At 38.7% G+C, this 15342-nt stretch overlaps 1 protein-coding gene across 1 annotated transcript in view; it reads left to right on the top strand.

Moving 5' to 3' along the window:
• The window catches only part of Sox21b, a 296779-nt gene that overhangs the window by 101893 nt on the left and 179544 nt on the right, over positions 1-15342 (top strand). The window contains exon 3 of the mRNA XM_067757495.1: positions 5186-5349. Coding sequence (XP_067613596.1) covers positions 5186-5349 — 164 coding nt within the window. The remainder of the gene's footprint in view (positions 1-5185; positions 5350-15342) is intronic.

The following is a 15342-nucleotide window of genomic DNA, read 5'->3' as shown; positions in this document are numbered from 1 at the left end:
CTTCAAATAAGGGAAAAGAGCGGACCACGACCACAATTTTATACTCAGTTAAGCAGAGCTCACAGAGTATATTAACTTTGATTGGATAACGGTTGGTTGTACAGGTATAAAGGAATCGAGATCGATATAGACTTCCATATATCAAAATCATCATCAGTATCGAAAAAAAATTTGATTGAGCCATGTCCGTCCGTCGTCCGTCTGTCCGTTAACACGATAACTTGAGTAAATTTTGAGGTATCTTGATGAAATTTGGTATGTAGATTCGTGGGCACTCATCTCAGATCGCTATTTAATTCGAAAAAGTACTATAATTCATTACCAAAGACGGATGAAGCGATGAAACTTGGTAGGTGAGTTGAACTTAACACGCAGAATAGAAAATGAGTAAAATTTTGGGCAATGGGCGTGGCACCGCCCACTTTTAAAAGAAGGTAATTTAGAAGTTTTGCAAGCTGTAATTTGTCAGTCGTTGAAGATATCATGATGAAATTTGGCAGGAAAGTTACTCCTATTACTGTATGTATGCTTACTAAAAATAATGAAAATCGGAGAACGACCACGCCCACTTTAAAAAAAAAAATTTTAAAGTAAAATTAAAAAAAAAGTTAATATCTTTACAGTATATAAGTAAATTATGTCAGCATTCAACTCCAGTAATGATATGGTGCAACAAAATACAAAAATAAAAGAAAATTTTAAAATGGGCGTGGCTCCGCCGTGGCTCGGTTGAAGCCAAGCGCAGTTTTTATACACAGCCAACCGTCTGTCCTTCCGCTCGGCCATTAACACGATAACTTGAGCAAAAACCGATATATCTCTACTAAACTCAGGTCACGTAATTATTTGAACTCATTTTGTATTGGTGTAAAAAATTGCCGAAATTCGACTATGACCACGCCCACTTTTTCGATATCGAAAATTTCGAAAAATCAAAAAAATGCCATAATTCTATTCCAAACACGAAAAAAGGGATGAAACATGGTAATTGGATTGGTTTAAATATAAATTTAGAAAAAAACTTTGTAAAATGGGTGTGATACTTACCATATTTAGTAGAAGAAAATGAAAAAGTTTTGCAGGGCGAAATCAAAAGCCTTTGGAATCTTGGCAGGAATACTGTTGGTGGTATTACATATATAAATAAATTAGCAGTACCCGACAGATGAAGTTCTGGGTCACCCTGGTCCACATTTTGGTCGATATCTCGAAAACGCCTTCACATATACAATTACCACCACTCCCTTTTAAAACCCTCATTAATACCTTTAATTTCATACCCATATCGCACAAACACATTATAGAGTCACCCCTGGTCCACCTTTATGGCGATATCTCGAAAAGGCGTCCACCTGTAGAAATAAGACCCACTCCTTTTTAAAACACTCATTAACACCTTTCATTTGATGCCCATATTGTACAAACAAATTCTAGAGTCACCCCTGGTCCACCTTTATGGCGATATCTTGAAAAGGCGCCCACCTTTAGAACTAAGGTCCATTCCCCATATCGTACAAACGAATTCTAGAGTCACCCCTGGTCCACCTTTATAGCGATATCTCGAAAAGGAGTCCACCTATAGAACTAAGGCCCACGCCGTTTTTAAAATACTCATTAACACCTTTCATTTGATACCCATATCGTACAAACAAATTCTAGAGTTACCCCTGGTCCACCTTTATGGCGATATCTCGAAAAGGCGTCCACCTATAGAACTAAGGCCCACGCCCTTTTAAAATACTCATTAACACCTTTCATTTGATACCCATATCGTACAAACAAATTCTAGAGTTACCCCTGGTCCACCTTTATGGCGATATCTCGAAAAGGCGTCCTCCTATAGAACTAAGGCCCACGCCGTTTTAAAATACTCATTAACACCTTTCATTTGATACCCATATCGTACAAACAAATTTTAGAGTTACCCCTGGTCCACCTTTATGGCGATATCTCGAAAAGGCGTCCACCTATAGAACTAAGGCCCACGCCCTTTTAAAATACTCATTAACACCTTTCATTTGATACCCATATCATACAAACAAACTTAGAGTCACCCCTGGTCCACCTTTATAGCGATATCTGGAAAAGTTGTCCACCTATAGAACTAAGGCCCACTCCCTTTTAAAGTACTCATTAACACGTTTCATTTCATACCCATATCGCACAAACACATTATAGAGTCACCCCTGGTCCACCTTTATGGCGATATCTCGAAAAGGCGTCCACCTGTAGAAATAAGACCCACTCCCTTTTAAGATACTCATTAACACCTTTCATTTGATGCCCATATTGTACAAACAAATTCTAGAGTCACCCCTGGTCCACCTTTATGGCAATATCTTGAAAAAGCGCCCACCTTTAGAACTAAAATTCATTCCCTTTTAAAATACTCATTAACACCTTTCATTTGATACCCATATCGTACAAACGAATTCTAGGGTCACCCCTGGTCCTCCTTTATAGCGATATCTCGAAAAGGCGTCCACCTATAGAACTAAGATGCCCTTTTAAAAAACTCATTTACACCTTTCATTTGATACCCATATCGTACAAACAAATTCTAAAGTTGCTCCTTGGACACCTTTATGGCGATATCTCGAAAAGGCGTCCTCCTATAGAACTAAGGCCCACGCCGTTTTAAAATAATCATTAACACCTTTCATTTGATAGCCATATCGTACAAACAAACTCTAGAGTCACCCCTGGTCCACCTTTATAGCGATATTTGGAAAAGTTGTCCACCTATAGAACTATGCCCCACTCCCTCTTAAAACACTCTTTAATACCTTCCATTTGATACACATGTCATACAAACACATCCCAGGGTTACCCTAGGTTCATTTTCCTACATAGTGATTTTCCCTTATTTTGCCTCCATAGCTCTCAACTGAGTATGTAAAGTTCGGTTACACACGAACTTTGCCTTCCTTACTTGTTTTTTATTTATTCTTATTTAAATAGTTAAAAATAATTGATACAAAATTATTTTAGCATAGATCCTGGCTAGTTTGTTCGTAGCCGATTTCGTCCATTCTGAGCAGAAATACGTAATGTAAGGAAAGTACTTGTACGGAATTTTGTTGCGATACGTCAACTCCTACTCGAGTTACGGCTACTGAAACGCCAAAAAAAAGGCTTGTTCAAAAACGGGGCGGTGCCACGTTCTCTTCAAAAATTAATTTTTTCCTTTTTCTTTCCATAAATATTCACAGTTAAACGGAATTTGGTACCGATGTCTATATCCTTATGCGACAAAGTTGATATGCTCCACGAGCTTTGCTTAGCTTAACGTGAAAAAGAATACTTAAAATACTTTATTACAGATTCATACACAACTCTACAGAGAAAAAAATTGAGGAATTCTAATTTAAACAAATTAAAAATTACTTACGTAATTAATTGGAGCTTTACCGTTTAAAAGATTTCCGCCGCCCAACAATCCCCTTCTTCGCTGGGCCAACTGGCGACAACTGGCAACACTAAGGGAATTTAAGTCGTTTTGCACCTAATTCTTCCAGCAGTGACCACCTTCTTCCTCTGTTTCCGTAGGCGGGCACCGAGCATCAAATAAACGAAGTCTATTTTCAATGGCAAGATGCAATGCGCTGACTGTTTGCTTGATAACAACAGATACTTCGTTTCGGCGTCATTCATCATCGAACCCACATTTTTTCGCTCCTTTTTCCAGTTTGGAGTAGGCAGAACTTCGAGTCGCTGATGTCAATGTTGTCAGCATGCGCCAGTAATTGTACGCTATTAAAAAACATTGCTTTAGAGCGGTTAACTCTGGAGCTTGTATTATTTTCTCCAGCAATCGAATGAAACCTCGTTAAGTTTCATACGCTTCGGAAAGATCCTTTTCAATTCTGACTAAGCTGATGATGTTACACAGCCGTATAATGTGATGCAATAAAATACGGGCCAACCAAGCTATAAAATCGACGAATAGGTGATGTGCGTCAATTCTTTTTTAGCGGGGTTTTCCCAAGATTTGGCGAATAACGAAAATCTGGTCGGTGTCAGATTTGTATGGTATGAAGCTGCACTGATAAGGTTCAATCACACGATCCTCGCTGGGCTTCATCCTTTCGCACAATCCACTTGACAGTACCTTATATGTGATATTATTGCGATTAGTCTTGCCAATAAAGGCTACTTTGGACTAGGTAGGTAATTGAAAAGTAAACTGCTCTCTAGGCAAACGAAAATTAGGCTCTACAAGTCACTTGTCGTACCCGTCCTGCTATATGACGCAGAAGCATTGAACATCAGATGTGGTGGCGCTGGGAGTGTTCGAAAGAAAAGTTCTTCTACTCGTTGGCGACTGCGGTTAAAATTTTCTTGGTGTTACTAATAAATAGCGTTTTCTTTTGTGGCTATAGTGTTACGCTTTTTATACGCCGCGCAAGGGTTGTTGTTCTATTCTAAAAAACAGGCAACCCCTTTACGGGGTATTTCGTTCTTTTGTGAAAATTGTTGCCTGCTCGCAACGCAAAAAGCGTGACACTTTTACTGTATAAAATGGCGGTGTGGCAATGCAACTCTGTGAAACTCTCAATTCGCTCTTGAGTTCCACATATACTCCGTTAATATGAGTGCACAGATCAACTACCAGATTGCGCATTCATGAGTTCAAAATTGCTTCGTTCTGCACATTTACGTCACAGTTGACTGTTTGAGCGAATGAAAGAAACAGAGAAAAAAACAAGAGCTAAACGCAAATGACGTATGAATTGCCCATAAAAAAGAGATGATCTAATGTTTACATGGGCAATGCGCAATCTTCTTGTGTGATTTGTTATATGAGTGAATATGGTGAGATGAACTATAAATGTTGACAATTTTCTGGGGTAGGATTAACACTATTAAGGCTTTATCATTTACTTAGGCAACAATTTATTTCAGAAAAGAAAACGCTATAATTGGCACCAGCACACCGAAGAAGCGACTGGCGCGCCTTGTTAGACAGGCAAAAGCATTTAAACGGTGAAGAGCCAATTAAGTGAGTAAGTAAACATAAAATCCAAACCAGCTCCGTAACCGATAGACAAATAGTTGAATCGATAATAATTAAATTACTTTTGCATTGTGATAATCAATTGCGTCCGCTTTCTTTTAGTAATAAAAACCGCAATCACATGTTGGTAAATGGATTTTCTTAGAGCTTTATCTCCTATTCTTACAGTGACGTCTTCTTCAGTCTAATGATACAAAATACAACGAAACGGCAAAACGAGGAGCACATCAAGAGACCCATGAATGCGTTTATGGTTTGGTCCCGGCTTCAACGACGAAAAATTGCGCAGGATAATCCAAAAATGCATAATTCTGAAATATCAAAACGTTTAGGTGAGTATTATAATTTATAAATAGCATTTCTGCTAAAACATATGTATATGAAATATATAAAGAATGTCTAACAAATTAAGATAATGGAAATATTTCTAAAATATTCGAACAAACAATGGCAGGATTCACTCACCTCTCAATTGAAATATTGCTGAATTTAATCTATTAAGAATAACGCAAAAGGAAAGCTTATAATGCTAGGTAGTGAAGAGGTTTTAACAAAAACTGAGCCAAAGTGCATGTTAAGGGTAAGTGTACAACTCCAATTTCGCTTAAAAACAATAACAAAGGCGCAAAATTGTACACAGGCCTGCTGCACTTCGAAGCAGGGATAACAATGAATCCTCGTATGTGTGCATACAACCACAACAAGTGTTTTGGAATAAGTGGGGTTATGAATATTTGTCTCATACGCGATTTTTACAGTCTTAATAAAACATACCCGTAATATTTGTTTGTACACATAAGCATTACGCAATTGGAAAACGCACCAAGTACACTACAAAAAACTTGATTAGTCTGAAAGGAATCTGAGATAAGTCACAACGGACTGGTGGAACTGATCCCTTTCGTTGGAGCATCTTGAATGGAGATACTGTGTTTTAAAATCCAACAGCACCACGCCGTCATTACTCTTCTCCAATGGTATTATACATATATAGGTATGTACATACATACCTCCTAGGAGATTTAGGCCGGGCATATGTAGTTGTGCATAGAGCACTAAGTTTTTAATACAAAAACAATAAATAGATAAATAAATAAGTATTTGGCGCGACATATCTACGAGGAGATTTAGGCCGAGGATCTCTTCCAATTTGCGTCGCACATAGGTAAATTTTAGACATTTAGGCGGCCATAATTGAATTTCTGAAAGTTGCCACAATTACAAATAAAAGCACTCCCAAAGCTTAAGAATAGACAAGGAAACAATAATTCTACCCCTTCCCATCCATCGCATACCTGGCGTTAGCTGTCAAGTAATCGGAATTTAGCTATTTCTGAAACGCGTGTTATTGTTTTTTTAGCCTTTGTGAAATCGCATGTTTTTTAACGTGAATATTTTAAGTTTTAAGACGATTGAATTGAGTAGTTGTGATGGATTCTGATATTTTAGGTAAATACTAACATTATAAATGGTGTTTGTGATTTTTAAAAGTTATAAATTGATAAGGAACCTATTTTATTTAGGATGTTAAAAAATTTTTTTTTTATTTCGCGCCATCGGTTTTTCGATAGGCTTTGGGCTCAGGAAAAAAGTTCCACTACGCATACCCAAAAAAATAATTTTCGAGCCAGCGAAATGTCATTTTCTTGATTTTTTTTCGACTTTGATTTTTAAGGTTTTTTTCATGACCTACTAAAAAAATTTTTATTTGATTGTAAAATTTCCATGTATACCCTGTCCGACCAAAAAATATCCGATAAAAACGTTGCCGATAACAATTTTTTGAAAAAAAATAAAAATACATATGACAATTTTTTAGTAGGTCATGAAAGGGCGAAAGGAAGTCAAAAAAATTAAATTTCGCAGGCTCGAAAATTATTTTTTTGGGTATGCGTAGTGGACCTTTTTTTGCTGAGCCCAAATCCTATCGAAAAGTCGATGGCGCGTTATCGGTCAACTTTCGTCCGTACAAATCGACCCACCCTAATATATATATTTTATCTATTTATGCCTGAAATCGTACTGACCACTGAAAACTCGTTAGTACCGACTACGTTTTAACACGTCCGTGGCAACACAAAAAAATTCATGGTGATACCTAAAGAAAAAGATAACCCATAGACTGTCAAGAAATAAATGATAGAAGTGACAATAAATAACCAACTCGGAGATCGACTCTTAAACGACGTGGATACCTTATCTGTCAACCCCAAAGAGAGATGCGTTCTTCGCACAGCCAAACCCAGCCAAACATACAAACCCAATCCCACTATTAATAAAATTTAGTCCCACATAATTTTATTAACAAAACCGGGAACCCCATGCTATATTACAGGCCATTTCCTCAAGTAAACTTGAAAGTTTATCTATTCGACAACAAAACTTGTATTTATAGGAAAGATAATTTGTATCAAGCATCGAAGAACAATATGTACATATCGTCGGTGAAACTGCAAAACCGCACATACATTTTCTTAGCAAATTTCGTAATTTGAGGCTCTCGCCATAACGATTTACATTTTTATTCTCTATCTCTATTCTCTTTCCTTAAGCAAGATCAAAACAAAAGTTATTTGTTAATCTATCAATTTAATGTAAAGACAAATAAATTGGTCAACATGATTTTGAAAAACAAGCAAAATTACCAAATGAACAAGCATAATAAGCTGCCAGATGACTGTAGCGTTTTTTAGCCGTAACCAAAGCAGTGAAACACTGGAAGAAAACAGCTTAAACTGCAGCCGCATCAACTTTTATACTGACAACCAAGCAACCAATAAAGCAATAATCTCGTATAGCGCAGCATCTAAAAGTGTAAGTAGTCCCTGGAAAGAATCGGTATAGGGAGATATATTGGGTCCCAGGGCATATGGGAATGAAAAGGTGGATGAGCAAGCTAAAAAGGGTGCGTCTCTCGAAGCTTTCTCCGTATACAAACAAATTAGATTGGTCGAGATTAAGTAAAGACAACAGCGGCACATGATACACCCAAGCGCGGGGCTGTAAAGTGTCGAAGATCATGTGTAGGTCTTAAAACATTAGACTAACAAACATTAGAAAAACAAAACCATTCTGGCGTCACATGCCTTTAAATTATGCTTCGTTAGTGAAAGCAGATGTAGGAAGTGTGGGTTGAAGGAAGAAACGATCGAGCATGTTTTGGGCTCGTGCCCTGCGCTTGTCAGGTGAAGACTGCAGCTATTAAGAGTTACACAGCTGTCAGCTCTAGAGACAGTAGGTGGCATTGCTCTAAGAAAACTTCTAGTATTTGCCAAGAGGACAAAATTATTTTAAACAACAGGTCCTGGTTTTTGATAGGGTTTTGTAGTTTTGTAGTCACGTTCCTGCCAGTTCATTCTTACCTAACCTGCCTAACGCAATAGCATTAAGCGCATATTCCCAAGCTACGACATTGATTTTCTTCAAGAAGCTTTCCTTATGGCAATAAAAATGCGAGTGTTCTTCTGTTAATACCAAGTTAAAAGAATAAAACGATTTAACTAGAGCACTCACATGATATACCAGTATGGTCACAATGCAACAAAATATATGTATCTTAACCAAGATTTACAAACAACTGCGCTAGTTTATGTATTTACTACTGACACTATTTTCCTGTGACTACTGGTTTCTTTGTTGGAAAATTTGGAAATGTTGAGAAATTAACGTACTGAAATGTTTTTATGATCGTGAAAACATAAAGGAACAGCTAAGGGAGTCTAATTTCGGGTGTAGCTGTGATTTATAAATTCAGCTAAGAGATCCCATTGAAAAGTTCATTTGGTTAAAATTTGTTGACCCATCTTCTTGTTATGGCTCCCGAAACACTGCATTTTTTTGCAGTTCATCTTGAAGTAACACTTTCTGAGTCAATAGGCATTGACTTAAAACAATTTTTCACCTACAGGCAATGTGTGTCTTATAATCTTCGAAGATCCTTTAAGTCTTGTATATAAAACATTGCGTGGTCCAAAAGGGACTTGGTCCATTGTTACCAGACTCCAATCGCTTTTTAGTTTATGACACAAAAAATATGGAGGAGTGCAATGATTAAAACAGTTTTTCATAAGGACACTAGCAGACCCGGCAGACGTTGTTCTGCCCTAAATTTGGTCTATCTGCATACATTTTAATAAGCTTTTTCCATCTGACTATGCCCTCGCTCCTCTACACTTTTTCCTAATCTTTGTATTCACTCCTTCCTCCATATTTTTCGCTTCATCTATCTCCATCTTCGTCTCATTCTATCTCTTTCTCAGTCTCCTCCTCTCTTTTCTCTTCTCTCAAGTTTTTCTCATTCTTCTTCATATTTTATTGCCAGTCCCAGAGGGTGGTATGTATTTTGTTCCAGACCCATTCCTAGTCTCAGTCCTAGTGCCACTCCGAGTCTCAGTTTCAGTCTCAGTCCCAGTCCTAGTCCTAATCCCAGTCCCAGTCCGTCTCTGGTCTACTTCCCGGAAAATAGCATCGTAAATACTAATATAGGCAAATTTATATACCAAATTTCAGGCAAATCGAATAGCAGAAATAGGTATGTGTGTATTATAAATTCATGTCTTTATTTCGGCTTCGCATGCATATTAACTAGTTTTGCCAGGTTGATGCGACTAAATCGAATATTACAATGAAAATTACTTTAAAGCTCTCAGCAACAGCTTTCATTTGATATCCATAATACACACATTCTAGGGGTTTCCGGGTCCATGTTTCGGTCTATATCTCGAGACCCTAGTCAGCCAGCGGTGTAAAACTTACTCTGTACTAAAGCACACATCAACAGCTTCAATTTGATACCCATAATGTAAAAACACATTCTAGGTGTATCCGAGAGTTTATGTTTTGGCCAATACCTCGAGACAGTTTTACACCGCTTGGTGACTAAACTTACTCTGTACTAAAGCATACAGCAACAGCTTCATTTTGATACCTATAATGTAAAAACACATTCTAGGTGTATCCGGGTCCACGTTTTGGCCTATATATCGAGACCCTAGTCACCCAGCGGTATAAAACTTTCTCTGTACTAAAGCACACATCAACAGCTTCAATTTGATATCCATAATGAAAAAACACATCCTAGTGTTACCCTGATCCACGTTTTGGCCTATATCTTGAGACCCTATTCACCAATAGGTATGAACTTCAATTTGATACCCATAATGTAAAAACACTATCTAGGCTTTCACGGGCCTACGTTTTGGCCTATATCTCGAGACCCTAGTCAACCAGGGGTATGAAAATTACACTCTACTAAAGCACTCATCAACAGCTTTCATTTGATATCCATATCCTATAAACACATTCTAGGGATACACGGGTCCACGTTTTGGCCTATATCTTGAGACCCTGTGCGTCAATCCTGAATTTTCTTTGCTACAAACCTCACGGCGGCCGAGGCCTTTCCAACGAATGCAAAACCGTGGAAATCGGTTCGTGCGTTCTGGGGTTATAGCGTCAGGAAGGAAACCCCGACTTATTTTTATATTATAGATTAAGACAGTTATTAAAATTAAGGTTACTTTAAGGAAATGAATAAGTTTACTAAAAATAGTTACTTGGTTTTTCAATGAGGTATCGTTTTGCAAAGTTCGTTCAATTCTGAACACTTTTGTTAAGACGAAATTTCTCTAAAACTCCCCGTTAACTAGCTAAAAGCATTTTCAAAAGAGGGATCGAAAACTTTAATAATTTGATAACGGTAATTGCTTTGAGTCATATATAATTTGATCCGTTTCACGAACTCTAAACCCCATTTCACTTCAGTTTTGTTTTACTATTGATTAAATTTAAGTCTGAATAATCCCAACTATGCCAATAAGGGACTAGTGGGTATACATTTTTACTCTCTGAAGTGGAAGGTATTAAAACGTTCCACTCTTTTTAGTCATAAGTCGGACGATTTTTTGCAGGGTAGATAGTCATCATCATCAACTCCCATCAAAACACTGTTTGTGCCCTGCCACGTACAATTGTTACTGACCTTTGTTTAGGAACGTGTTGTCCGACGATGTACATATGCACACCAAGCTTTTGTATCAACTACTTATGTATGAATCAAATTCTTTTATTACTATTCTCATATTGTATGCGAGGAACAAAACAAGAAAATCTGTTCAATTTTTTTCTCATAGTCCTTAGATACGCCCTTTTATTGGTATTGACGTTTTTAATTTGTATTATATTATTTTTGTTAATATTTGACCTGTTGGTTGAGATTATGCATTGGTGTGAGAAATTTGATTTTTAATGCAAGGGCGCTATTTATTATTAAACAATGGTTAAGTATACTTCAATGGTCAGCTGAATTTGAGTTGATCCTTCAATTTAAAACAATTGCAATTGCTACAGTGTTTTAATATGAGTATTAAAAAAAAAAATAAATAAATGTAAGACGCGACAACCTCCGAAGATATTTTAGGCCCAGCTTCTCTTCCAATTTGCATCGTTCTCTTTTCTAATTTTTCCTACAAATTGGCTGGGCGGGACCTACTTGTTTTATGCCGACTCCGAACGGCATCTGCTAGGCAGATGAGTTTTCACTGAGACCTTTTCATGGCAGAAATACACTTGGAGTGCTTGCCAAACACTGCCGAGGGGCGACCTCGCTTAAACAAATTTTCTTCTAATTGAAAAACCTTATTTCTAATATTTTGATGTTGCTTTGCCCGGGGTGTGAACCTAGGGCATTCGGTCGATGCCAAGCAGTGACGTGAATTCACATCGATAATTCAATCATTATGTTACACATACGCGTGCACGCGGCGGAGAAGAAATGCACAAGCACATGCAGACATCTTATATGAAATGCTCCTAAAGGTATGCAATTGTGATTGTGGAAGTGTCGCTTACACATACAAGCGCATGGGGTATGAGAGAAGCTATAAAAATTATACATCTGTAGTTGTAGCTGACAAATTTATAACTAACTAGTAAGTTCTGTAATTAGAAAGCCTAGAAATATGCAACGAGGAGGTCGGACAGTATAAAAGGGCGAAAACAGTGGAGGCGAGAGGTCAGTTTCATTTAAGCTATCAGTCAGTTTGGTTATTAAGCAAGCTAGTTGCAAAGCATAAGTGTTATTGTGAAGTACTTTGATAAAGGCCATTTTTCCATTATTCAATATTGGAGTTATTTATTCAACAGTTTAGTGATTCGAACTTAGCGGAAGGTTGCAAATAAGAGGATTTACAGTAAATTCGTTACAATTGGTGTCAGAAGAGGAATTGTTGAATAAATTCCGAAGACTTCGAATACAACTTGGACATGCCAAAGTTAAGTGAATTGAAGATCCAGCAACTGAAGAAGGAGTTAGAGAGCCGTAGATTGAATACAACCGGCATTAAACTAGAACTTCAGGAACGACTACGACAGGCAATGGAACTAGAAGGAATTGACGTGGAAGAGTATGACTTTCGTCTTTATGGCGAGGAAACAACAAAAATGGAAGAAACACCGCAGATAGTTACGAGGACAGACTTGAACATGATTTTAGCTGCAATATCTGCTCAAACAACAACTGTGTCATCTCAACTGGCATCTCAGCTGGAATCGCAAGAGACACGTTTAACATCAAAGATGGAGACACAACTGAAAGAGCAGGAGCGCGTATATCATCAAAACTCGAAGCGCGTATGGACGAGAAAATAACGCAGTTTGAAGAAAAATTCGAGGCAGAGGTGGATGCTTTGAGAGGTCGTATACAGGAATTGCAACTTAATCGGCCGGCTGCTTCAGTGAGGAATACGAAGGTAAAAAATCTATCTTTTGACGGTTCTGTTCCTTTCCAGGTCTTCAAGCTACAGTTTGAGAAGATCGCAGCAGTGAACAACTGGAATGTGGAAGATAAAGTTGCTGCACTGTTCGTGGCATTGAAGGGGCCAGCAGCCGAAATCCTACAGACGATTCCCGAAGGAGAGCGGAACAATTATGAAGCATTTATGGCTGCTGTAGAACGACGTTATGGAAGCGAGCATAGAAAACAGATATTCCAAATTGAGTTGCAAAAACCCTACCAAAAAGCAAATGAGACATTGCAGGAGTTTGCTTCAGATATTGAAAGATTGGCTCATCTTGCAAATGCGGACGCACCCGTGGAATACACTGAAAGAGTAAAAATCCAGAGCTTCATAAATGGCATACGAGATGTGGAAACGAAGCGGGCCACATATGCGAATCCAAAACTAACATTTGCTGAAACGGTATCGCATGCACTGACTCAGGAAACGGCCTCACTATTGAGTAAGCCAGCGTACAAAGCTCATCGCGTGGATGTGGAAAGGCCAGACAGGGTAGACGCAATTTTGGAAGCATTGAAGGGTGCGCAGCAGAAGAATAATGATGCAGTCAAATACTCTAAGTGTGGAAAGCTGGGCACATTGTGCGTTATTGCAACACCAACCCTAACAGTTCCAACAATGTGGGTGGTCGTATAAGCAGAGCTGACGGAGATGAGCAGATCTCGAAGACCAATCAATCGTTAAACTAAAGCGAGTCAGCCGCAAGGGGCGACAGCTGGCTCCCTCAATTGAATGCCTCATAATCTCTATCTCGCAGATTGGAAGAAGATCGAGCAATCTTAATGTTGCAGGACATGTGGATGGAAAGGAACGTTTACTGACTGTAGATACGGGTGCATCTCATTCCATCGTTCGAGCGGATTTAGTCAACAAAAAGATAAGACCATTGCTTGGAGCAAGATTACGTACAGCCACGGGAGAGGACACCCAGGTAATTGGAGAAGTAGAATGTGAAGTAGCAATTGGGAACGCCACGGTACTACACAATTTTATAGTGGCAGATATTGTTGATGAAATCATAATTGGAGTAGATTTCTTAATCGACCAAGGCATCAAGATCGATATGCAAAGCAAGACGAAGTGATATAAGAACATGGATATGCCACTTAATTTCGGCTACGAGAGAGGCTACAGCAGTAAACGAGTGCTGGTGGAAGAGAGTCAGCAAATACCACAAAAATCTGAAACAGTCATCTGGGCAAAGGTTGATGGAGATTGTGCGAAAAACAAATTGTGGGTTGTCGAAGCAGCAAACAAATCAGCACTGAACATACTTGTAGGAAAAACCCTGGCCATGACAAAACAAGATGGAAGTATTCCGGTAAGAGTACTCAATGAGTTCAAGTCACCATTCAATTTGACCAAAGGAGCTATTTTGGGAAGATGCCAAGAGGCTGAAGTAGTTATTAACTGTGAACAGCTCCAGGAACATGTTTCATCTAATAATACTGATCTTTTAAATGGCATCACGGCATAGACGCAGGGGCTAGAGGAAGCCTATCAGAGTAAGGCAAAACAACTGCTCCTGAAGTACGCGAACATATTTGAACAGGATGGTTCCAAACCAGGCCGCACCAATGTTGTGAAACATCAAATTTACACTGGAGACGCGAGGCCGATACATCAAGCTCCTGGTAGTATTCCACTGGTGAAACGGGAAGTTTTGAGTCAAATCGTACAAGAAATGAGCGACAGCGGCGTCATCGAACCATCAGCTAGTCCATGGAGTTCACGGGTAGTACTTGTAAAGAAGAAGGATGGAAAAATGAGGTTTTGCGTGGACTACCGGAAGTTGAATGACATTACGAAAAAGGATAGCTATCCATTGCCAAGAATTGACGACACTCTGGACTCGCTATCTGGTACGAAATGGTTTTCCACACTGGACTTTAAAAGCGGCTACTGGCAAGTTGAGGTGAAGGAGGAAGATAAAGAGAAAACAGCGTTCAGTGTCGGTGATGGTTTTTGGCAATTTACAGTGATGCCTCCTGGACTTTGTAATGCACCAGCTACTTTTGAGAGACTCATGGACCAGGTACTGAAAGTCTACATTGGAAAACATGCTTGGTGTACCTGGACGACATCATCGTTTTGGGCAAGAACTTTGATGAACATGTTAAGAACTTGGAGGAAGTTTTCCAGAGAATAGCTGGCGCTGGTCTGAAGTTAAGTCCCAAAAAGTGTGCGCTGTTTAAAAAGGAAGTAAATTATTTGGGTCACAAGGTAACGACAGAGGGCATCTGCACTGCAAACGAAAAGATAGAGGCTGTAAAGGATTGGCCAAGACCACAGAACCTACATGTGTTGAGAAGTTTCCTTGGGCTGTGCACATATTACCGCCCATTTGCACCAAATTTTTCCAGCGTGCCCATAGCCTCCATGAGCTTACAAGAAAAAATAAAGCTTTTGAATGGAAGAAGGAGCAAGAAGTGGCTTTCCAAACATTGAAGGAGCATTTATGCACTGCCCCAATGTTAGCATATCCGATTCCAGGAGTAACATTTATTCTAGACACAGATGCGAGTGGAT

The sequence above is a fragment of the Eurosta solidaginis genome, chromosome 5 (assembly GCF_040869045.1).
Source record: "Eurosta solidaginis isolate ZX-2024a chromosome 5, ASM4086904v1, whole genome shotgun sequence".
NCBI classification, from domain to species: Eukaryota; Metazoa; Arthropoda; class Insecta; order Diptera; family Tephritidae; genus Eurosta; species Eurosta solidaginis.
This window is presented reverse-complemented; position numbering and strand designations above follow the sequence as displayed.